Source organism: Dipteris shenzhenensis, chromosome 12 (assembly GCF_047967505.1).
Source record: "Dipteris shenzhenensis isolate YYH24624 ecotype China chromosome 12, Dip_SZ_1.0, whole genome shotgun sequence".
Lineage (NCBI taxonomy): Eukaryota > Viridiplantae > Streptophyta > Polypodiopsida > Gleicheniales > Dipteridaceae > Dipteris > Dipteris shenzhenensis.
Genome location: NC_141607.1, coordinates 46,537,698 through 46,561,902, shown reverse-complemented (window position 1 = coordinate 46,561,902; position 24,205 = coordinate 46,537,698). Strand labels below are relative to the sequence as shown.

The window sequence follows — 24,205 nt, the reverse complement described above, 5'->3', positions numbered from 1 at the left end:
AAGGATGGAAGCTGAGTGTTGAAGAGTGAACTGCATAAGCTGAATGCTAAAATGAATGGGCTAGTATCTCCTTTTACTTCTTTAGAGAGAAGCGTGGCCGACCATGGTCGAATGGTCAACACTGACGTTGGTCAGGTTGGTCAAGAGTTAACATCAATTTAAAAAGTCAATGCATTGACTTTTTACTAGAAAGTCAACTCCACGTGTTGTCTTCTGCTGCCAAAACCATGTGAATCGGTGCTAATTGATGCTGAGAAATGAGTATGTGCAGCCAGGTGTCACTGCCACCTGTGCCTGGCACTGGTGCATGTGACACCACTAACGCACCCTTTGAGGCTATCTAGTTGAGGGAAATATTGGACTTATTCGAAAGGATTCAACTCCATTATTGATTGATAATTAAATTTCTATTAAATTGGCCAAGGATCTTGTATTTCATGCTTAGACAAAGCACATTAAGGTGCAACATAACTTTATACGAGAAAAAATACTAAGCAATGAAATTGAGCTTATATACAATCTGACAGAAGATGAGGTGGATGATATCCTAACCAAACCTCTTGCTAGAATTAAGCAAGAGAAGTTTTCCAACCTGATGGGTGTGAAGCCTAATCCATTATTCATCAAGGGGATTGCTAGAAAAGTGACGAACTATAGACTAGTTCACTAAGTTATTCTTGAGGTGATTTTGGGTTAGAATTAATTAAAGGTCAGAAAGAGTGGTAGTAGACTTTAGCTCCTAGCATAGGACATATGTATTTTTCATATTCCGACCCTCACATTTTTATAGAGACAAGATAGGCTGCCTATTCGCCTCTGCTTCTCTGTCCATTCCTCCTGTATTTTTTCCTTTACCTTCTTCCATTTCCTGCTTCTCCCCCTTTCCTCTTTCCACATATACTCATCATCATTTTCACAAAGTCTCAAAGGATCTTCTGAACAGAATCATATGTGTGTGAAAGAAAATGTTTCAATCTCCACACTCAGAAAGAGAAAGAATAATAACAGATCAAAAGGACCACAACATACTTTCAAATAGAAGAGTGGCCCACAAGGGTTAGTGCATACCAGATCCAATGAGATGGGCATGTCAAACACACATATGCGAGGTAGCCCCTCTTTCCTTTGATACAAAACCAGATGTTTGTCAAATATATCCATATCGCAGGTTACAACATCTTGCTCTTCAAAAAGAATTTGCTGCAGTAAAAACAAGAAGGTACGTGAACAAAATACACGTGAATAGCCATGCTAAAAAATTATTACCAACTCTAACATATCTAAAATTATAAGGCAACATAATGCATCCAATTGAGCGAGTATCCAAAATCAAATGTTTTGAGTGATGGAAATAAAAAAGTTCAATCCAAATTTCCACTTAAACAGTATGCAATATCATTCACATGAACATTCAAAAATGTTATTTAAAACAACAATCAATCCACAAGCACCAAACAAAACAAACTCCTCCTCCTAAATGAAAAACCATCATATAGGAGATGGTGAATAATCATCAGGGAAGAGAGAGTCTTGCTCCTGCAACAATTCCCATTTTCAGAATCTGAATACTCCTATGCATTTACTATGCGACAAGTCAATGTCTTGCCATCAAAATTCAAAGAAAAGGCTACTACTGTACAATCTGTGTCCTATTGATAGAAAAGTACTAACCTTTAACAAAAATCCCTTGAGTTAGCCCATTAGACTATACACGCCATCAAAATCCAGTACACATCCTGTCACCACTAGGTCATATGAGTGGACTCAATGTTCCTAGCCCCCCACCCCTCCTTTTCCAAAAGAAAAAAGGAAAAACCACCCCTACACCAGAATAATAGCCCCCATCAGAAACAGAAGATCGTCACCACCTCCACAAACATACTATGAATCATGTCCTCATCTCATTCCTGAGCAGGCTCTCCATTTCCTTTACCCAGTCTCATCTGAAAAAACAAGGTGGGCCCAATTCCATGCAACAAATGCTCAAACCTAATGATCATATCATCAACCCCCATTAAATATTAAGTAGAAAAGAGTACCCTCCTAAACTTAAAGGGAGCTTCCTGGATAAGTGAAACTCCAAATTGTAGTGAGAGAGAAACAAATGTATGCCCATTACGGTTGTCACCCATGTGTCCAATCATTTGGTAAGCAAACTGAACATCTGTCAGTAGATATATACACATACTCAGTGAAACTTACCCATGGTATATCCCTTACGCTAACTACATGACAATAATGAACAATCTAGGATTCACTGGGAAAGAACAGAAACTTTACATAAACGCTTCCTAATAGGGGAGTTAGGGGTTAAGGCACAGACACCCTACCCCATCCTGCTGGCTGAAACAGGTATGATACCTCTAGAAGGGGAAGCATTGTATCAATTCATGGCATACCTCAACAAAGTTGAGAAGATGAATGACAGCAGGATACCACACAAAGTGATGGAAGCTACACAACTCATGGGTTGGCACAGAGAGGAGATGAAGTGGATGGAATAATGGGTATAACTACCGCAGATATACCAGAAGATGCATGTGAAATAAGAGAGATTGTGAGACAGAAAATGGTACAAAAACTATGGCAAAACCCAGGGACAAAAGTGCAGTTTAGTAAACAAGAAATTAACTCAATGGACAGTTATGGAATGCAGAAATACCTTGGGGAAGACATATCAACATTTAAAAGACATATGATCTGCAAAATTAGAACTAGTTCACATGATCTCGAGGTAGAGAGGGGTAGATGGGCAATACGCAGGATCCCCAGAGAGGAAAGAACCTGCAAAATCTGCCCCACAGGAGAAGTAGAAAATGAGCAGCATGTAGTCCTCAGATGTAGAGCATACGCACACATCAGAGAAGGCTATGGGGAAAGCAGAGACCTAAAGAATCTGCTGGAGCAGCCAGTCAAAAAGCTAGGAAGCTACTTAAAAGAGATTTTAGAACATCGCAACAAGGTGCTGGGTCTAGCTCACAAGATAGCCCAACAAGTACTCACTACATGACAAAGCTGTAAGATTTTTCTCTATACTAGATGTAAGGGATTACTATTAGTTCATAGTGAACACCAGTCCCATGGATCTTGAAGGGTCTCACACGGACTTTAATACAATCATATCATATCATCTCTCTCTCTCTCTCTCTCTCTCTCTCTCATAGACTCCTGACCCCTCTCCTTGAGGAGACTCTTTTTACATTGTATCGAGACGGGTCCCATGGGTCATTTTTGGCCCCCCGAGGACGCTAATAAATTCTACTTCTACTTCTACTTCTCTCTCACCACCATTATTTATTTCACCACCATCATCCGCCTCATCATCTATGCCACCTCTCTCCTCCCCCTCTCCTGCATCATCATCACAGGTCTCCTCTCCAGTAGCCTCACCACTGGCCCCACCGGCCACGGCTCCACAGTACTTTCCCCTCGTATCACCTCTACCTCTCAGTCAGCCACCCTTCATCACCTTGTCCGGCCTCGATACTCCTACATACCACTTCCCCGCCGAGATAATGATGTCCCCACCCTCAGTACAACCTCAACAGGCCACCTTCATTCCAACCCCTCTCGAGATCCAGTTCCCACCTAGACCAGGACATCTTAGGCCCCTACCAGATGCTTGGGACTCCCTATTAACTGAGATACACAGCATCCAGGCCTGTCAGGCAGAGCTGACACATCACACTCAGGAGCAGGCCCGATACACCTAGGAGCAGGCCCGCATTATACACGAGCAGGGCACCCTTATCCAGGGGGTCAGACACGACATCACACAGCTTCGAGAGGAGCTCGGGACCCTGAGAGCAGCGCCTGGAGGGACCCCGGTCACAGAGATGGAGGCACAGATAGCCACGATACAGTCGGCTATAGCAGAGACGACTAGATGGGCGAACGTGGCAAAACGGGAGCCCGCAAAGGCAACCGTTTCAGCCACCATACAGGAGCAGCAGCAGAGGGCTTCGAAGGCCCTCAACATCCGGATACGAGGGATCACGCGAGATAGCATTAGCACCACTACGACGCCCATGGAGGAGGCGATCACCTTTGTGACCACCACCATGGGGGTCCCTGACCATGGCATAGAGGGAGCATGGCATATTGGGAGAGACCCCAGCAGCCCCTAGTCATTCGCTTCAGAGATTCACATGCTCGACTAGCGACACTCCGACGCCGAGCCGCTCAACGAGAGCATCCCACCCTGTCCATGGACGAGGATTTGACACCACTACAGATTGAGGAGCGACGAGTTCTTTTGCAGTAGCGGGATGTTGCCCGCAAGGAGGCGAAATGGGCCGTGGTCCGAGATGGTAGGTTGTTGACCGGCACCCGTCAGGCTCCCACCAGTACCCCCTAGGGGGACGGGGCCTATGAGACTCAAGTTTTCGAGACCCTAGCCTGCACCATTTGGAACTGTAATGGTACCTTATGGTCAAACCCAGGGAACTTCTTGGAGACCGACGTCTCGTACGTCGGAAGAAGCAGGCATTTCTTCATCGACATGAGCAGGAGCTGCTGAACATCTTGTACAGCAACAACTCTAAGGATTTTTGGTGGAGATTCCTTGAGCGTAAATCTCCATCACCCCTCACCGACATGAGAGTCTGACACACATATGCACACCATCTTTATGATGTCCCACACCAGCCCACTCGATCTCATACACACACCTCGAACCACCACTTGCACGTTATTCACCAGAGGGGGAGTCAAGGACGCGACATTGAAACTGCACAATGGCCGAGCTAAGGATCACAAGGGGCTATGCACTGAGTTTATCGCATATGGGATCGACACATTAGCCCCGATCCTAGCAAAGCTATTCAATGACGCTGTTTGCCTTGGCTTCCCCCGCACTTGGACACTCAACACCATCACCCCCATCCACAAGACAGGGGATCCCATGGACCCGAGTAACTACAAGACTATCATGATTGGACATGCGATGTCCAAGATCTATGCAGCTGTATTGGATGCGTCGGTCAGCCTATTCGCAGAGATGAGAGGGCTCAAAGCAGAGGGTCAGGCCTGTTTCAGGCGAGACCATGGGACTATGGATCACATACTCACACTCAGGAGTGTCATTGAGGAGGCCAGAACATGGAAGGAGAATTGCTGCTTTGTGGATTTCCGCAAAGCCTTTGACACAGTACCTCGAGCTCGTCTCATCACATGCCTACAGACACAGGGATTTGATCAGGAGATCATTTGGGCAATCATGGCACTTTATGAGAGAGTCTCACGCCGAGTTTGGACAGGCGCAAGTTGGACAGATGAGATCTTGAGTACCATAGGGGTCAAACAGGGTTGTCCCGTATCACCAACCCTGTTTGGCCTCTACATCAATGAGCTTGAGACTTTCATGGGGGCGTTCGGAGGGACCAGTTGCTCACTTGCCGGGAGATCATCATCTGGATTCTTCTTTATGCAGATGATGTGGCACTCTTGTCGTCCACACCCGAGGGGCTCTAGCGACACCTGGATGCACTGCAGGCTTTTTGTTTAGCCCATGATTTGGAGGTCAACCTTGGCTAGACCAAGGTCATGATCTTTAACACCTCTCGAGCAAACATGCAACGGAAGCAGTTCACTTTCAGTGGGTCACCAGTTGAGATCGTATCCTCATACACTTACTTGGGGGTCATCTTCTCCGGCCCAATCTTCACGATAAGACCAGCGATGCAAACCAGACTGAGTAGGGGATACCTCACTAGCTCGGCTAGAGAGACAATGCTTCCACTCCCACTTCTAGGACCCTCGGACCAAGGCTCTTCTCTTCGACTCCTTGGTCCGACCAGCCGGTATGTATGGCAGCCCTTGTTGGGGACCCGACATGTCAGAGATAGAGTGGACATCATTCAGGCCGAGTTTGGTGCTTCTCCACTCCAGCTAGATGCAGCCTTTCAGACCATCACATATCTACACCGGGTTAGATCATATGGGGACTGCACATCAGGGAGACAAAGGTTGCCATGGTTGGCTCTCGATTCCTGCATGAGGTTGGCAGCAGAGGGAGACGAGCGATGCTGGTATGCACGGACTCACAAATGGTTTGTGAGACTAGGGTTTCACATCGATAGGATACCTCCTTTTCAATACAGTTTAGATGCCCCTCCGGTACTCCCACCCACCATCCCAATCGTGCCTACACCAACCAGGTCATTCGAGAAGATCTCCTATAGCTACACGCCTTTAGGACCTGGTTGGAGCCAAGGGAGCTTCCAGTGAAGCTGAGTTTCTACAGAGATTATTGTCTTCATATTTCGGAGGAGGGATTCATTACACCACCGAGGTACACTGAGCTTCATATGCCTCACTCACTACGGATCTCCATCGGATTGTTTCGGGTATCATCACACCCCCTCCGCATAGAGAGCGGCAGAGCAGAGGGGATCCCTAGGGAGCATCGCTTATGCATATTGTGCGACTATCAGGAGGTTGAGTCGGAGGAGCATTTTATTTTCAGGTGCCCAATGTACTACAAGATCCGAGGTCGCTACCACTCTCTCTTCAAAGACGGCTCCGAGCTCCTTTCCAGATTCCTCGCCTACCCAGATCAGAGATGCCTCGCGGCCTTCATTCACGAGGAGGTACGACACAAAGAGTACTTACTCAGGCGACGGAGCTTGGCCACATCATCAGACACCTCTCAGAGCAGGATCACAAAGTTCTTCCCATCGAGTGACATTGATCGTCCAATCTCTAGCCGCAAATGTGACAAAGACCCCGTCCCACGAGAGTCACAGTGGCTCTGGTCTTGCGTCGAGCCTCATCCAGGAGACGGAGACGCACGGCACCCCTTGACGGGCGCAAGTGTCCCATCACCGGCTATGCACCAGCCAGGGCAACATGACATACGGAGGATTCCGCTCCGCTCCAGTCTTTTTCTTTTCATTGTTACATCCAGATGTATTTGATTATGTATGATCAGACTTAGGATTCAGCACGGGTGATGATGCTCGTTTCAGTAGCTCCACCCTTACTGTGATTTGTATTAGGTTTTCTTTCAGTCTCATAGACCCATCAGTCTTCCGAAGACTCTAATAAAATTTCTTTCTTTCTTTCTTTATTTCTCTCTCTCGGCTTTCTGTACGGATAGAGACCTCACAGTGAACCTTGGGAAAACCAAGGTTATGGTGTTTAACACCTCGGCTGCATGGATCCCTAGATTTGATTGTAGTTTCACCCTGGGAGGAGAGGTGATTGAACTGGCCCAAGAGTATGTTATCTCAGGGTTATCTTCACAGGACCACGGTTCTCATTGAGAGGGGTATCGGAGGCCAAGTTGGCACAAGTACACAGCTTTGGGGGCACTGGGCGAGATAATGTGTGCATATTCAGTTTCGGCAGCCACACACCAAATTATGGCTCTTTGATACTATGGTGACACCCACACTGTGGAGCAGCAGTTTGGGGACCGAGTCTTTACCATACCAAAGAACAGGATCTCGAGGGACAGGCTGGACCAAAGAGGAGATACTACACTGGATGGTATCGTATGGAGATACCTTTGGTTATGATGATATCGCGCATGATTCGGAGCAAAGGATCGGTCCCACATGAGATTGTCAAAGATGAAATGGGAGCATCACTAGTGGTAGTAGAAGCACTTTCTCAGGAAGTGACATTCTTACAGAGGATTTGGAAGCTCCCTCAGCAGCGGTATCCCCATTTAGCACTTACATCCTCTAGAAAGTTGGCAGCCAAAGGGGATGATGAGTGTTGGTTTTCCCAAATGAGCATATGGTTTGTTAGAATTTGTGGTTAATGCCCCACATGCTTTTATGAGGCATTGGCAAGGGGCTTAGGCGGTTAGAAGGGGGAGTGATTGAGAGGGGGTCGCCAACCGATCAAAGTCAATGGTCGGTGGCCAAGATCAAAGTCAATGGTCGGTGGTCAAGGTCAATGGCGGGTGGTCAAGGTCAATGGTCGGTGGCCAATGTCAATGGTCGGTGGCCAAGGTCAATGGTCAGTGGTCAATCTACCACCCCTTTGTGGCCTCTCCCCTCTACTATATAAAGCCCCCTTCCCCCTCACTATCATATAGCACTCAAGGCTTCAGCACTGAAGCTGATCCAGCAGCGCGCACTTAGTAGGGAGAAGGCGACTTGTTTAGCCCACAGTTGGTGGAAGAAGATTGCAGCAACTTTTGCGCTTTGTAGCTGCTCCTCTTGCAGCCTTTTGCCCTTCATTCTAAAAGGAAGAACTTGTTCAGTTTTGCCATCTCCTTTGTTACTTCGTTGCTGCACTTTTGTTGAGTTGTTTTCCAGCAAGTTTTCATCTCTTTTGCTTCCGTTGTACCGTGATTTCTAACATGATATCAGAGCCCATGTTCTAGGGCTCACCTAGGAGCTTGAAGGAAGGGACTTCCATGCGAGAATCTTTGCCGAAGACGGTCCCGGTTCAAGTATTACTTGTTGCCCTTGCTGTCCGAACAGTAAGGAAGAAGATTTCTATTTCCAGACATGTCGACAAAAGCCTCATCCACGACAGCCCCCTCTCCCTCTTCTTCTCATCTTCCTTCTTCCTTCATCCCCAACTTCGGAGAAAGCGGGAAGCTCAATGGTACCAACTACCCGATATGGAAGGTGAAGATCCGGAGTCACCTCGTGGCCCGGAAACTATGGAGGCTCGTCACGAGAGGTGATTCAAGGCCGGTAGACACCTTGGACAGCAAAGGAAAGATAGTTACCCCGGTGGATCCAGATGATCTCGAGTACTGGGAAGAATGAGATGCTCAAGCTCTTGCCATGCTTATTGGGATGACGGCAAACACGGTCATCCCGCATATCCAGATGGCAGAGACTTCCGTAGAGGCATGGGCCATTTTGAAAGACCTCTACGAGACGGACAACACGGCCCACATCCTCACTCTCCAGCATCAACTTCACAAACTTCCGTAGAGGCATGGGCCATTTTGAAAGACCTCTACGAGACGGACAACACGGCCCGCATCCTCACTCTCCAGCATCAACTTCACAACATGGATATGAGTGAGGAAGACAACGTACACGACCACTTGATGAAGGTGAAGGTTGTGAGAGACCAACTTGCGGTAGTTGGTCAAAAGGTGGATTCAAGCCAGTTGGCACTGATGGTGCTACATAAGCTACCCAGGAGCTTCAAAGGTTTCGTGACGACGATCACAACAGGTCAAAGAACAAAGCCCATGACTTTCGAAGAGCTTTGCCCTCTTCTCATCCAAGAGGAGGCTAGAGAGGATTTGTACTCCCAGGCAGACGAGAAAGCCCTAACTGTGAAGGACAGGTCCGGCAAGGGCAAGTCCAAGGACTTCCACAAGAAGACAGACGATCAGAAGCGCAAGAAGAACATGAAATGCTTATATTGCGAGAAGCTTGGTCATATGGCGAAGGAATGCCGCAAGAAGAAGGCAGACCTAAAGCGAAAGAAGCAAAACAAGAGCAAGGAGGAGTCAAGCGGGGAGGCGGCAAATGTTACCATAGAGAAGCTCTTCATGATCTCGAAAACATGCTCCACTCTCTTGGCAGGAGAGAACGACAATGGCTGGTTTGTGGACAGCGGTGCCTCGAAACACATGTCCTTAAAAAAGGATTGGTTCACCACCATGGAGTCTACTCATCCAGGCTCCAAAGTAACGATGGGAGACAGTAGAACGTGCCCGGTCAAAAGGGTTGGAAGTATTCCTTTCGTCACGAGCTCCAGCAAAGAGAAGGTAATATCTGGTGTACTTTATGTTCCTGACTTATGCAAAAACCTTCTCTCTATGAGCCAGATGGACCAGCATCAAATGTCGGTTCTCTTCAGCAAAGGTCAAGTCATAATAAAGACCAAGGACGGAAAGGTGGTTGCTAGAGGAGTACTGGACCATGGGTTGTATCGACTCAATGCCCTACTTGTTCATGGAGATCAGGGCCGGTCCTAACTCTAGCACGAACGGTTCGGGCATGTGAATTATGGCACTTTCATCGACATGCAGAAGACCAAAATGGTGGATGGACTTCCACCAATCAGGCAAAGATGGTGTCTATTGAGCTTGCTTGGAGGGCAAGCAGCATCGAGACAAGTTCCCTCAGGAGGCTTCATCTAGGGCTAAGGCCCCTCTAGAGTTGGTCCATTCCGACTTATGTGGACCGATGTCAACAAACTCCTTCGCAGGTTCAAGGTATTCTCTTTTATTTGTCGACGACCTCAACAGGATGACTTGGGTTTACTGTATTGCCAAGAAATCTCAGTCCTTTGAAAAGTTTAAGGAATGGAAGGCAAAGGTGGAGAAAGAAACAGGGAGGTAGGTCAAGGCTTTCCGTACCAGTCGGGGAGGCGAGTTTACATCAACCGAATTCAACAGCTTCTGCAAAACACATGGAATCAAGCGACAATTGACCACAGCCACGACTTCTCAGCAAAAAGGTGTAGCTGAGAGGAAACACAGGACCTCAGTTGAGATGGGATTGTCTATGTTGCAAGGCAAGAATCTTGCCAAATCCTATTGGGCTCAGTTGAGATGGGATTGTCTATGTTGCAAGGCAAAAATCTTACCAAAGCCTATTGGGGTGAAGCCCTTGCAACCGCAATTCATATTCTCAACCGGACAAAGACAAAGGCTGTGGAACACATGACTCCATACGAGGCATACTATGGTAAGAAACCAACAATCTCTCACTTACAAATTTTTGGTTTTAACGCCTATGTTCATGTGCACAAGGATGAACGGAAGAAGCTTGATCCCAAAAGCCAGCAGTGTATCTTTGTTGGCTACAGTGAAGAGTCTAAGGCATACAAACTCTTTGACCCCAAGAAGAAGCAAATCATTGTCAGCCGAGATGTGGTGTTTGAGGAGACACTGCCAAAGACTGTTGATGATTATCAGGAATTCAGAGCCCTTCCCCCTCCCCCACCCAAAGTTGTCATTGAGGAGGTCTCCCAGAAAGCCCCAGAAGCCAAAGACGAGCAAGAGGAGCAACCAGCTCTAGTACCCACTTCAGAGGATCCTCAGCCAGCAAGGAAACTCCCAAAGTGGTATCTCAAGACTTTACAGGAGTCTCGAGTGACAGATATACCTGAGAGCAGTTCTGGCCTTTGGAGGTCCCAGCGGCATGCTTCGGCTTCATCTGCTCACTATGCGTTGGTGACTCAGGTCACAGAACCCAGGTCCTTTGAGGAGGCCACAGACATCCCAGAGTGGCAAGCGGCCATGCAGACAGAGATGGACGCCATCCAGAAGAACCACACATGGGACTTGGTGGATCAACCTCGCAAGAGGAAGGTCATCGGAATCAAGTGGGTCTACAAGCCGACGGGAGCTTGGACAAATACAAAGCTAGATTGGTGGTGAAGGGATATGCTAAGTCAAAGGATCTTGACTTTGATGAGACCTTTGCCCCAACTACTCGGATGACATCGATCAGGACAGTCATAGCTTTGGCTGCACATCACAGTTGGTCCATCTTTCAAATGGATGTCAAATCTGCGTTCTTTAATGGGACCCTTGAGGAGGAGGTTTATGTTGAGCAACCCCCAGAGTTGTAAGAGATTACAAAGATATGGTGTTGTAGGCATAAAGTCAAACCTATGGTTGACCAGTAGTACTTGGGTACTATATATACCAAGTACTTGTATTGTTTCATTTGAACATTTCTATTGGAGCTTTCTTGTGTGTGCACTCTTGCTCACTTGTGTTCACAACCTGTCTCCACTTTGTTCCTACATTTGGTATCAGAACACTTCCGTCTCTAGAGCCCATTCCTGCGCTTTGCTTCCAGACTCCCACAAGCTTGGTGCTCCAGTGCGCGTTCCTGGTTCTCACATTCAGCTCTCCACCTTTCATTTGAGGTAGCTCCAACAGTCCAACGGCTGTTTTTTGACCTTTTGAGGTCCGATTTTGACGTTTTTTGAAATTTTTGAGCTGCCTGCATAGAAACAAACCTATCCCGCACCATTTCAGGCGGGGAAAAAAAATTTCATGTTTTTGTCCGTACAGTCCGTACGGATCTGCCCGTATGGTTGCGCAACAATGCCGGGACTCCATACGACTTGTTAGAAGGCGATTCGAGCAGTTTTCGACTATTTTCGGCGTTTTTTCTCAAATCTAAACTCTCTTCAGCTCCAACCTCTCCTGGGTGTGTTCCAGCAACTCCAGGCGTCTCCATACTTCTACAAGCTCTTCCCTACACATGTGTTGTGTTGAGAAGTACCCGACAGCTTCATTTAGCTCCAAGCTACTCACTTCAGCTCCTTTGTCATCTCCAGCTTGCCCATATAGTCAGTGGACTGTTTAGCAGGTATTTCGGGCCAAGGTGCACTTTCAGTAAGTGTGTTGAGCTGTGTATTTCGCTTCGGGACTGTTTTTGCAGCCCATACTCTTGCACTCTCAGGTGCATTTGCAGATACTCTACATTGTTGGGTGCATTTGCAGTTACTTTACAGTTGTGGATGCTTTAAAGCTCGCATTTGAGCACTCGTGGGTGTGCTATTTCAAATTTGGGTTGTGCATTTTCAGTTTGGGATTGCACTTCAGATTGCAGCCGAGTGCAGTGATTAGTTTATGCCATTTTTGCAGTGAGTGCATTGTGCAGTCAGTGGCATTTCAGAGCAGCTAGTCTTACTTTGCATTTGCAGCAAGCATTTGTTTGGGATTTGCAAGCACATTTGCAGCCAGTTGCAATTTTGGGACTTGCAATTCTTTTTGCAGGTACATTTGCAGCTTGGCAAACATGTATCATGTTAAGAATGAGGCAAGGGCCATTGCCTTGACAAATCAGCTCAAGGATCTCGAGATGCAGGAAGGCCAAGCCATCACTGATCATATTGCCAGGATCACTGATCCACGTGATCAGCTCGCAAGTATTGATGAGGAAATAGAAGACAAGAAGCTCGTCTCTATTACTCTCAATAGCTTAGCGCCCTCATATGGCACATTCGACGTCATTGACCATTGTTCTCGGGGCAGCCCCACTCTCATTCAATGAATTAGTTGGGCTTTTGTTGCAAGAAGAGGAGAGATGCTCAAATTTTGCCAAAGCCTCTCGTCAGGGTGAGCAAGCGCTTGCCATGGGTGGAAAGGGCAAATTTCAGAAAAAGTTTGAGCCAAAACACAGCAATACAACTCAGCCCAAGGAGGGGAATGCAAGCAGTTCAAGCAAAAATCAGAAAAAGGGCAAATGCAATTATTGCAAGAAGCCAGGGCATTACATCGCAGAGTGTCAGAAAAGGATTGCCAATGAAAAGAAGAGGCAAAGGAACAGCTCTAGCAGTAATTTTGTTGCTCGCACTGAAACTCGTGATTCATATGCACATGGTGAAGCTCATCTTGCCCAAGGTGATAGAGATTTTGTGTTTGCTGCATTTAATGAGAAGATGGATGCCACGGGGGATTTGAATGCTGAAAATCAATCAGGGGATGCTTCCCTTGTTGCAAGTGATACATGGTATATCGACAGTGGTGCTACTAAGCACATGACTCCTCGCCAGGAGTGGTTTAAGAGCATCACACTTGTTCATGGCAGACAGGTTACGTGTGCCAATGATGCTTCTCAAGACATCATCCTAGTTGGGCTTTTCGGACCACTTTCAGATTGTATGAGTTCTTGGTGATGCCCTTTAGGTTAACGAACGCACCACCCACTTTCAATTGCATGATGGGCAGGATTTTCAGACCATATAGGCATTTCACACTCGATTTTCAGACAATATAGAACTTTCTTTCATGACATCCTGGCTTTTTCGAAGACAGAAAAAGAACATAAGAACTTGGCCACCATATTCAAACTTCAAAGAACTTTGAAATCACAAGCTTTTTATTAATGGCAAGACAAGCGAGTTTTTCGTCGATGAGATTCACTATCTCGGTCACATTATCTCTAAAGAAGGGATTTAAATGGATCCCGCAAAGATACGAGCTATACAGGAATGGCCAAATCTTACCTCGGTACATGTCACCCAATGGGGGACATATGCCTAACGGATGATGCCCTTTGGTTTATGCAATGCACCAGCAACATTTCAATGCCTTGTCACCAAACTTTTCCAAGAGAATATTGGGAAGTTTCTTGAGGTATTCTTGGATGACTTCTCTCACCTGGACCTTGCTGTACAAACTGATCACATAAATAAGTTGAGATGGGTTTTTAACAAGTGCAAGTTAGCCCTGTTGTGCCTATAAATCCATACAAATACTTCTTCCTAGCATTGCAAGGGGTCCTTCTAGGCCACATTGTCTCAGCTGAGGGAATGACCACAAACCCAGTGAAGGTGGAATTGATACTGACCTTGCCCATTCCTCGCACACCCCAAGAAGTCAAGTTCTTTTTGGGAAATGTGGGTTATTACAGAAGGTTCATCCGGTTCTATGCCGTGGCACTAACAGAATTGCTCCACTAGAAACAGTCCTTTGTCTAGTCCACACCTCAGCAGCTGGTGTTCGACAATCTCAAGGACCGTCTAGTGAAGGTGCCCATCCTACGGCAACCCAAATGGGATGTCATTCTGTTAAGGGCTCACGGAGGAGATGCCAAGGGCAAGAGGGACACAGGGAGAAGATCCACAGTGGGGAAGGGGAGAGGATGGCGAGGGGAGAAGCATGAGAAGATGTTCACACAAGGAGGGGGGCGTAGGGAGGACATGTGCCTGGGGAAAGGGGAGCGATGGAGGGGAGGGGGCGATGGAGGGGACGAGGTCTCAAGGGAGAGGAGGGGAGATGGAGGGGAAGGAGGGAGAGGAGGAGTGAGAGGGGTAGGAGATCAAGGAGGAGAAGAGGAGCGATGGAGGGGTAGGAGGCGATGAAGGAGCGATGGAGGGCAAGAGGAGGGGTGGTGGCACAAGAGGATGTAAGAGCAGAAGGAGGGGCAATGATGGCGCAGGAAGAGGCGAAGGCGCCAGGGGGTGTGATGGCGTTGGATCGGTTAGTAGGGAGCGGAGAGGAAATGTGAGGGGGGCGATGGAGGGAAGGAGGAGGGAGGAGAGGGTGCAATGGAGGGGAGGACGGGGGCAATGGAGGGAAAGACCGGGCAGGGGAGAGAAGGGAGGCGATGTAGGGGGCTGGATGAGGGTAGGAGACGGCATAAGTAGGGTAGTGGGAAGAGGAGCGACTGGAGCAAATGGGGAGGAGGGTGATGGAGGTGATGGCGCAAGGGGGCTGATGCATAACCAAAAGAGGAGGCAAAAAGCAGCTTGGCTAAAAATTTAGAGTAGGTGCTAAAAATAGCACGGGAGGAGAGGTGGTCACGATGGCTATGGTGAAGTGGATAGAAGGGGAGGGATGTAGAGAGAGGTGAAGGGAATTAGAGAAAGGGTTGATTTGAAGAGAAAGGTGAATGTAAGAGAGAGGTGAGGGGAAATGGAGAGAAAGAGAGAGAGAGGTGCATGTTAGAGAGAGAGAGAGAGAGATGTATGTAAGAGAGAGTGTGGAGGGTAAACGCGCTCGGATCTCATAGTAAACAGGACACCTGAAGATAAAATGCTCCTCTGTCTCAAACTCCCGCATGTCAGACAATGTGCATATGCGCCTCTCCCTGGGTAGTCGCTCTGCCTCGATACTAAGTCTGTGTGAGGAGACCCGGAACTGCCCAAGAGAGATCCTTAGCGAGTAGGGTAGGTGAATCTGCGTGTATACTGAAGGGTCAATGAAACCCTCCGCTGTGTTATGTAAGAAATGATCTCTGTAGAAGCCCAGCTTCACTGGAAGATCACTCGGGCCCAACCAGGTCTCAATGCGCCTCTCCCTAGATAGTCGCTCTACCTTGATACGAAGTCTGTGTGAGGAGACCCGAAAGTGCCCAAGAGAGATCGTCAACAATTGAGGTAGGTGAATCTGCGTGTATACTGATGGGTCAATGAAACCCTCCGCTGTGATATGTAAGAAGAGATCTCTGTAGAAGCCAAGCTTCACTGGAAGATCACTCGGGCCCAACCACGTCCGAAATGTGTGTAGCTGTAATAGATCCTCACGGATAACCTAGTTGACCTCGTGTGATAGGAGGGGAGAAAATGGAGCATCCATATTGTACTGGAATGGAGGTAGTCTAGCCATGTGGAGCCCCATCCCCTCAAACCATCTATCTATGCGTGCATACCAGCACCTCTGGTCTCCCCCTGTTGGAAGTGCCATAGAAGAAGACAGTGCTAGCCATGGTAGCCTGCTACGCCCAGAGGTGTAATCCCCATACTCCCTGACTCGGTACAGATACGTGATGACCTGAAATGCAGCATCTAGTTGTAATGGGGATGACCCAAACTCTACCCAAATGATCTGGTGAGGAACGGATGGCTTAACACGGATCATCCATGATAACATGAGAACCTGTAGCTGCTCCGCCCTGGCCCACCACTCTGTATCCGATAAGTCTGGCCCCCAACATGGACTGCCATACATCCCCACTAGGCAGACCAAGGAGTCAAAAAGCAACCCTTTGGTCCATGGATCCTGAAAGTGAGAGCGGACGCACTACCTCTCTAGTCTAGCCAATGAAGCATATCCTCTGCCCAAGCATGCCTCCATCACAGGTCTCATGGTGAAGAGGGTCCGGAAAAGACGACCCCAAGATAAGTGTATGATGCAACTACCTCAACAGGTGACCCATCAAATGTGAGCTGCTCCTGGCGCATAACAGCTCGAGATGTATTGAAGATCATAACCTTGGTTTTACCCAAACCTTCAAATCATGAGACTCGCAAAAGGATTGTAGCGCATCAAGGTGTCTCTGAGCCCCTCTGCCGAGGAAGACAAGAGAGCCACGTCATTTGCGTAAAGCAATATCCGGATCAGCGTGCCCGCATGAGAGCAACCTACCCCCCCTGTGTCTGCATCACTGTCTCAAGCTCGTCAATGTAGAGGCCAAACAAGATAGGTGATAATGGACACCCTTGTTTGACCCCGATAGTGCTCATGATCTTGTCTGTCCACCCAAATCCTGTCCGGACTCTGCCTGAAACTCGCTCATAAAGTGCCATGACAGCCCAAATGATCTCCTAGTCGTAACCCAAATCCTGTAGGCGCCGTATGAGGCGGGCTCTCGGAACCGTGTCAAATGCCTTGCGGAAATCCACAAAGCAATAGTAAACTCTCTGCTTCCGTGCCCTCGCCTCCTCCATGATACATCTCAGCATGAAAATGTGGTCCATGGTCCCATGATCATGTCTGAATCCAGCCTGTCTCGTTGCTCTAAGTCCTCGACACTCCGCAAATTTGTTGACCTCAGAATCAAGCACTGAGGCATAAATCTCGAACATGACATGTCCAATCATAATGGTCTTGCAGTTCTCCGGACTCATGGGATCCCCTGCCTTGTGAATGGGTGAGATAGTGTTGATGGTCCAAGTGCGTGGAAACCCCAAACAAACAGCTTCATTAAATAGCTTTGCTAAGATCGGGGCTAGGAGGTTAATCCCATATGCAATGAACTCAATGCATAGTCCCTCATGATCCTTCGCTTGGCCATTATGAAGTTTCATTACGGCATCCTTTACCCCCCCTAGTGAAGAGGGTGCAGGATGCATATGTGAGAGGTTAGGACTGGCTGATTTGGGATATCATAGAGTGTGGGTGCATAATCAAACCACACCTGAGTGTCAGTGAGTGGTAAGGGGGACCGCTCCTCTAGAAATCTCCGCCAAAAGTCCTTAGAGTTGTTACTGAACAGAATGTTCAGTAACTCCTCCTCGTTCCGGCGAACAAAGTCTAGTTTCTTTATGCGTACCAGCCATTGGTACTCGCATAGCATCTCTAGTTCACTCGGAAGACTGTTTTTGGTTTCGAATCTGAGCTGATGGCGTAAAGCCTTACACTCATCATCGTACCAGCTATTACAGGGTACAGTCCCAGGGAGGGTGGATGGGTGGAGCGAGTGGTGTGGGAGAGTGAATGTAAGAGAGAGGTGATGGGTTGGAGAGAGAGAGAGAGAGAGAGAGAGAGAGAGAGGTACGCTTAAGTCCACCTTGTGCATCACCACCGAAGCTAGGTGACCCCAAGCCACCTCTTGCATCTGACCCCAAGGGCCAAGCCACCTCTTGCATCCACCACCGAGCGTGGAGGATACCGAACCTCCTAGTGCACCCACCACCGAACCTAGGTGACACCAAGCATCCACCACCAAACCTAGAGGAGACCGAACATCTTGGTGCACCCACGACCGAACCTAGTTGACACCAAGCCTCCTTGTACACCCACCACTGAACCTAGGTGACACCAAGGCTCCTTGTGCACCCACCATTGAACCTCCTTATGCACCCCACCGAACCTAGGGGACACAAAATTTCCTTGTTCACCCCACCGGTCCTAGGGACACCAAATCTCCTTGTTTACCCCACCAAACCTAGGGGACACCGAATCTCCTTGTTCACCCCATTGAACCTAGGGGACACCGAACCTCCTTGTGCACCCACCACCGAACCCAAGGGAACACCAAGCTAACATGTCTATGTCCATGTGACATCTCAAACATTACTGAACATGAAATACCAAGCTGAAAGGTGACAAGGTGTTCCATGTCCCCAAGCTTGAAGGGGTAACTATATTATGTCCTATCCTGGTTCATCTAAAGTGACTGAGTCATGATATGTTGTAAAGCACTATGGATGACCGATTTATTCTCTAGGCCTGGGCACCGAGTGTGACCAAGTCAATCTTCTTTGTTTTGGAAGCACTGTAGTGATTATTCATGCTGTTTTGGGTGTCTTGGGACCGAGAAAGACTTTGTGAGTTGAAGCACCAAGGGTGACCTAGGCACTCACGTTGAACCGATGTCAAGTAAGGAGAGAAATCCCCCAAAAATTGTGTTGAGAAACCAAACAAACTTGAAAACCAATGAAAGCCAACTAATGAAAAGCCACAAACTTTTTTTTTTTTGAAATATTATTTACAACATTGAGAGAGAAGTTTAGTGCACATGATACTACTTCACTCTTGAACCATTCATTGGAGCAGGAAGCACATTGCCGTTAAAAGTGGCTAAGTAAACACCACCACTGGAAATAAGCTTGGAGATGAAGAAAGGATGATTGTGAAGTTAGGATCCGACGGCCACAAGGATAAAGAAAAGTGACCATAACGTCCTTGACCATGTCCATGTGTTATCATGCCAGTCAAAGCCACTGGGAGCTGAAAGGATTTGTCTGTGTCCTTTGAACGATTGCGTAATCTAGGGATGGCTGTCTTCTTTTGGTCCATCTTATCATGGATAATGCACAAGTATGTCTGAGGATACATTTCAAAAAATCTGTGCCAAGTGTAGTACACATTTCTACAACTTTTTTGTTGTAACATGTGCTTTCTTCTATCTTCCATCAACTTATTATGTTCATTTTGGCATTTTGTCGCTGCAAGCTGAGCCTTGATTGCACTACATAAACCACACTTAGAGAATTCACTTGTTTTTGACAAAGTTGTTGGAATATGGAAGCAAGAACTAGAAACTAGAAAACTAGAAGTGAAATAATAACAAGATTGAAAGACAAGAAGTACCTTGAGAAGAGTGTAGACAAGACACAAGCTAGATAGATAGATTGCAATGATGTGACCCATGAATATATGGGCCAAAGTACAAGACATAAAGCAAGAGTGCTTATGGGATAATTGTAGAGGTGCCACATGGCACACACTCAAGACACAAAGACTAGACTAGACTTAGACAAATGTAGACTAGGGAAATAGTACACTTAGTGTGCACTTATCTCCAACACCCTCCTTAAGTGGACACTAGGAGTAAGACAGAAAGACAAGACTAGAAGACAGACAGAAAGACTGATAGACTGAGAGACAAGATAGAAGACATGACAGACAAAGATCCTGAGACACCCCTCCTCAAGTGATATCCTCATATGGGTCCACAAGGGTAGGGACAAGATGGATCTAAAACAAAACACAATCAGATTGATAGACAAATAGACAGAAAGACAAGACTAGATAGACAGAAGACTGACTGTAAACAGAAAGACCAAGACACTAGAACCCTTTGACCTGCATCATCGGTGGTCAAAGTGGTAGACAAGAAATAGAAGTAATCAAAAAGCCCACTTCTCATCATATGAGGAAGGAACAGCATCAGCTGATGGAGATGTTGCAGCAACATGGGCTGAGGTAGATGCAGGGGCTGATGTAGAGGGTTTGGAGTAGCAGTCCTTCTCCCGGTGATTATCACGGCCACAAATGGTGCATGGATGAGCCTTGAAACAATCCTTCTCCATATGATTAGTTTTGCCACAATGGGTGCAAGGCTTTCTTACCTTAGAACTTCCTTTCTTTGCTAAAAATGCAGTGTCAGTTACCTTTCGTTGTTGAGTTCTTTCTTCCTCTTGGAGAGCATTGATGATACCTTCAAGAAAAGGATTATTGTGATACTTGAAGGTAGTGACAAGAGTAGCATAGGTGTCAGGTAAGCTTTTGAGAAGCACAGCAATAGCAATATCTTCGGAGATGGGGGACTTCACTGATGCAAGCTGAACCATAAGACTGCGAAGATAATTGACATGAGAGGCTATAGTAGCTCCCTCCTGCATATGTAGATCAAAGAATGAGATCATAAGTGCAATCTTAGAGTTTTTAAATCTGGGTCCAAAAAGGGTATCCAAAGTCATCCATGCTTGAGAAGCAGACTGTATGTCGGAGATGTGATGAATGTTATCATCTCCAAGACCGAGCAAGATGATAGCATAGGCTTTGTCGTTTTTGGCATTGGGAACATAAGTGACAACTTGCTCAATGTCGGATTCTTCGGGAGCAGCACGGTGAACAACGTCCCAAAGGCCTTCTTTCATAAGATGGCACTTAATTTTGATTTGCCAAGTATGAAAGTTGGACCCATTGAATTTGTCGATAGACATGAGAGAATGAGAGAAAGATGCCATGTGGGAAGGTCTTACCTCTTGCTAAGATGCAAGGGCAGTGTCTATTCCCTTACAATAATGCAAAAATAAAAGAAAGGAGAGATCCAAGAAGCCGGTTCTCTCACCACTTTGTCAAGGCCATAGCATGTGACAGCCCATCGAAGCAGGAGGAACCAGCAAAAAAGGAACTGCTCAGCAAACTGAAAGAGGCAATGCACAGTGCCTTAATCCCAGGCAGAGGCAGAGGCGCAAAAAGGAGCGCGGTCCAGGAGGTGCAGGCAGCGCGAGCTCCGTGTAGTCACGAACAGATGGTGCAAATCTCCGTGAAGATGGCGCAGATCGCGAACAGCAGCCTGTGCAGGTACGGATTCCGTACAGTCGTACGGACTATACGAACAGTCTTGACTGTACTTCGAAATGTTCGTTCGTTGATGCAGGTGCAAGAGCGGGAGCTATAGCAACGCCAGATCTATGCAGATCTGACGGCCAGATCTATGCAGATCTGCAGAGAGGGGAACTGCGCAGCAGATCTGGCAGCGCAATGGCGTGCAGATCTGGCGCGCAGATCTGGCAGAGAGATGGCCGGCAGATCTGCAACGGCAATAGGAACGGCAGCAGCGTGGAGAAGACGGGCAGAAGATGAAGATGGTGACCAGCTGAGCGGGGGAGAAATCTGAGAAGAGGTAGCTATGGCTACAACAGACTGAGGGGAGAGAAGAGGGATCAACCTAGCTCTAATACCATCTTGGAATATGGAAGCAAGAACTAGAAACTAGAAAACTAGAAGTGAAATAATAACAAGATTGAAAGACAAGAAGTACCTTGAGAAGAGTGTAGCCAAGACACAAGCTAGATAGATAGATTGCAATGATGTGACCCATGAATATATGGACCAAAGTATAAGACATAAAGCAAGAGTGCTTATGGGATAATTGTAGAGGTGCCACATGGCACACACTCAAGACACAAAGACTAGACTAGACTTAGACAAATGTAGACTAGGGAAATAGTACACTTAGTGTGCACTTATCTCCAACAAAAGTTACATGCTTGAATTCAAAGTTCCATATATGGTTGAACGTGGAAGTTGACATCTCCTTACAACCCAAACTATGCTTTAACTGCATGTTAACCTCATAGAGAATATCAACCTGCTTGTATACATCCGGTATCACCAACTGTGTTTCCCTTGATTAATCCTGAAGTGTTCTACTTTTGTGTGGCATACGCTCAGAATTGTTATCCACAAAATCTTGGATTATGGCTCTACCCAGTTCTGTGTGGTCCCAACCTCTCCGCACGATTCCTTTATTACCATGCATGCACCTTCGTATACCAATTTCAAATTGCTCCCTGTATCGATAAAATGTTGTTTTTGGAATACCATGCATTTCATACCATGCTCTACACCAAACTTGAATACCATTCAATGAAAAGACATATTTGAACTGCCCATTGTCATCTTTTCGACAAGCAACCCCAAGAGTGTCATATACATAATTGGTGCGAGCCTCCAAACTTTGGCCCCAATATTCTATGCATAGTTTGGATATCATTTGACGATCGGCAAATTGACAACAATTTTGTTTACAACAATTAATCATAGATACTTTTATGACTACATCCCTTGTGAGTCTAGATGATGCTAATGGCATGCCATGTTTTTTAGCTTTCCTCTTTATCATGCAGTAACGCCTCTTTTTTGTGGATTTTTCATTTGGGTCCTCATCTTCCATGTGCTTTTGCCTAGAACCACTTGGAAAATTCATGGTGTCATCGATTCTTAATGAAGTTCCATCTAAAAAGGTTATTTGTGCAATGGGCCATTTTATTAAGTGGATGGTATCGATGCCTGATACATCACTATGATACTTTTCAATTCCCACACCCAGATTACCTTCACCAAGCATCTCAAAATTTATAGGTTCAAATGGCTAGACATACAAAACAACACCCTCAGCAATGCTCTGACAAAATATGAAGAGGGGAGAGGAGAAGAGTGGAGATGAGGAGAGAGGGCACATCTAGAGAGCACACCACAAAATGACTAACTGTGCACTGGAGTCATGCCATGCCCAAGGCTTCGAGATCCCAAAAGATCCCAAAGTCTTTGAAGGGTGCAGGGCTCTAAGTTGTCATCCATTTCCCTCATCACCCGAGTAGTCTCCATAAGGAACCAGACTATGGCACCATGTAGGTCGAGGCCAAGGCCGTGAAGATATGCACCCACTTTCTCAAATCATCTCCAGGTTTGGATGTCCTATGGAATGGATGAGTGATCAAGGCACCCACTTTCTCAATGAATCATTGCTTACCTCCTCACACAATTGCAAATCATTCACAAGACATCTAGTTCCTATTACCCTCGAGCCAATGGCTTGGCTAAGAGCTCCAATAGACTGTGTATCATATCTTGACTCGTTTGTGTCTCAATTCCTTGGAAGATTGGGATCTTTTCCTTCTAGCTGCTCTTTTTGCCTAGAGAACTGCATACAAGGCCAATACTGGGTACTCACCATTCCAATTGGTATACGGCCTGGAGGCGGTTATGCCATATGGGTCTGTGGCAACCAGGGCATACTTGTTCCCTCGTCTCGTGGCAGGAGAGACGGGTCCTACAAAATCTAATCCCCATCAATAGAAGGGTGGCACAGGGATGAATGGCTTAAGGGGAAGGTACTCACATCGGGTAGGCTTGAGTAGGCTTGAGTCCAACTTGTTGACATGAGTCACATCGGAGCACATGAGTGTAGCAATCTTGGAACAACTTTGGCCACCACAACCCAATGCACATTATCTTCCTAGCAGTGGCCTCGGGAGCCATATGAACAACCCCATGACTGAGTGAGCCTCTTCAAAAATGGCTCCTGTTTCATGTGGGAGCACGCACTGCCTTAAGATGTGGTCTTTGCCCTGCCTGTACAACTGCCCAGCAATCTGCCTGAATAATCTGTTTCCTCTTTTCTGGATCATCCCTTTAGGAAACTCACCCGTTGACAACAAATGTACAATGTTTGCATACCATGGTGGGAAGCACTCCACCTTAAACAAGCATTCATCCATGAGCATTGTGACACCAAAAAGGCCCGTATCGGGCAATTCATCCTCAACCCCTGTTGCTGCTTCGCCCGAAGAGATCCGTGACAAATGATCTGCAGGTTGATGCAATTTGTCTGCTCTCACCATAATGTCAAAGTAAAAAAGAAGGATCCATCTGCTCAAGCTACGCCCAAGGGTGGGTTTGTTCAACAAATCTTGAGAGCCTGAAGATCAATAATGATAATAAATTTACTGCCCAAGAGATAGTGCTGGTACGTTGCCATGGCATTAACCATGCCCAGGCCCTAGCATTCAGTGGTGCTATAGTTTTGTTCTGCTCCATTGTGTTGTTTAATGGCAAAGTACACTG

The 24,205-nt window shown here is 46.8% G+C and overlaps 1 protein-coding gene across 1 annotated transcript in view; it reads right to left on the bottom strand.

The window, feature by feature from the left end:
- Positions 1–24,205, bottom strand: part of LOC147896306 (uncharacterized) — a 98,995-nt gene that overhangs the window by 67,904 nt on the left and 6,886 nt on the right. Inside the window, exon 6 of the mRNA XM_087382655.1 lies at positions 1,069–1,200. Coding sequence (XP_087238781.1) covers positions 1,069–1,200 — 132 coding nt within the window. The remainder of the gene's footprint in view (positions 1–1,068; positions 1,201–24,205) is intronic.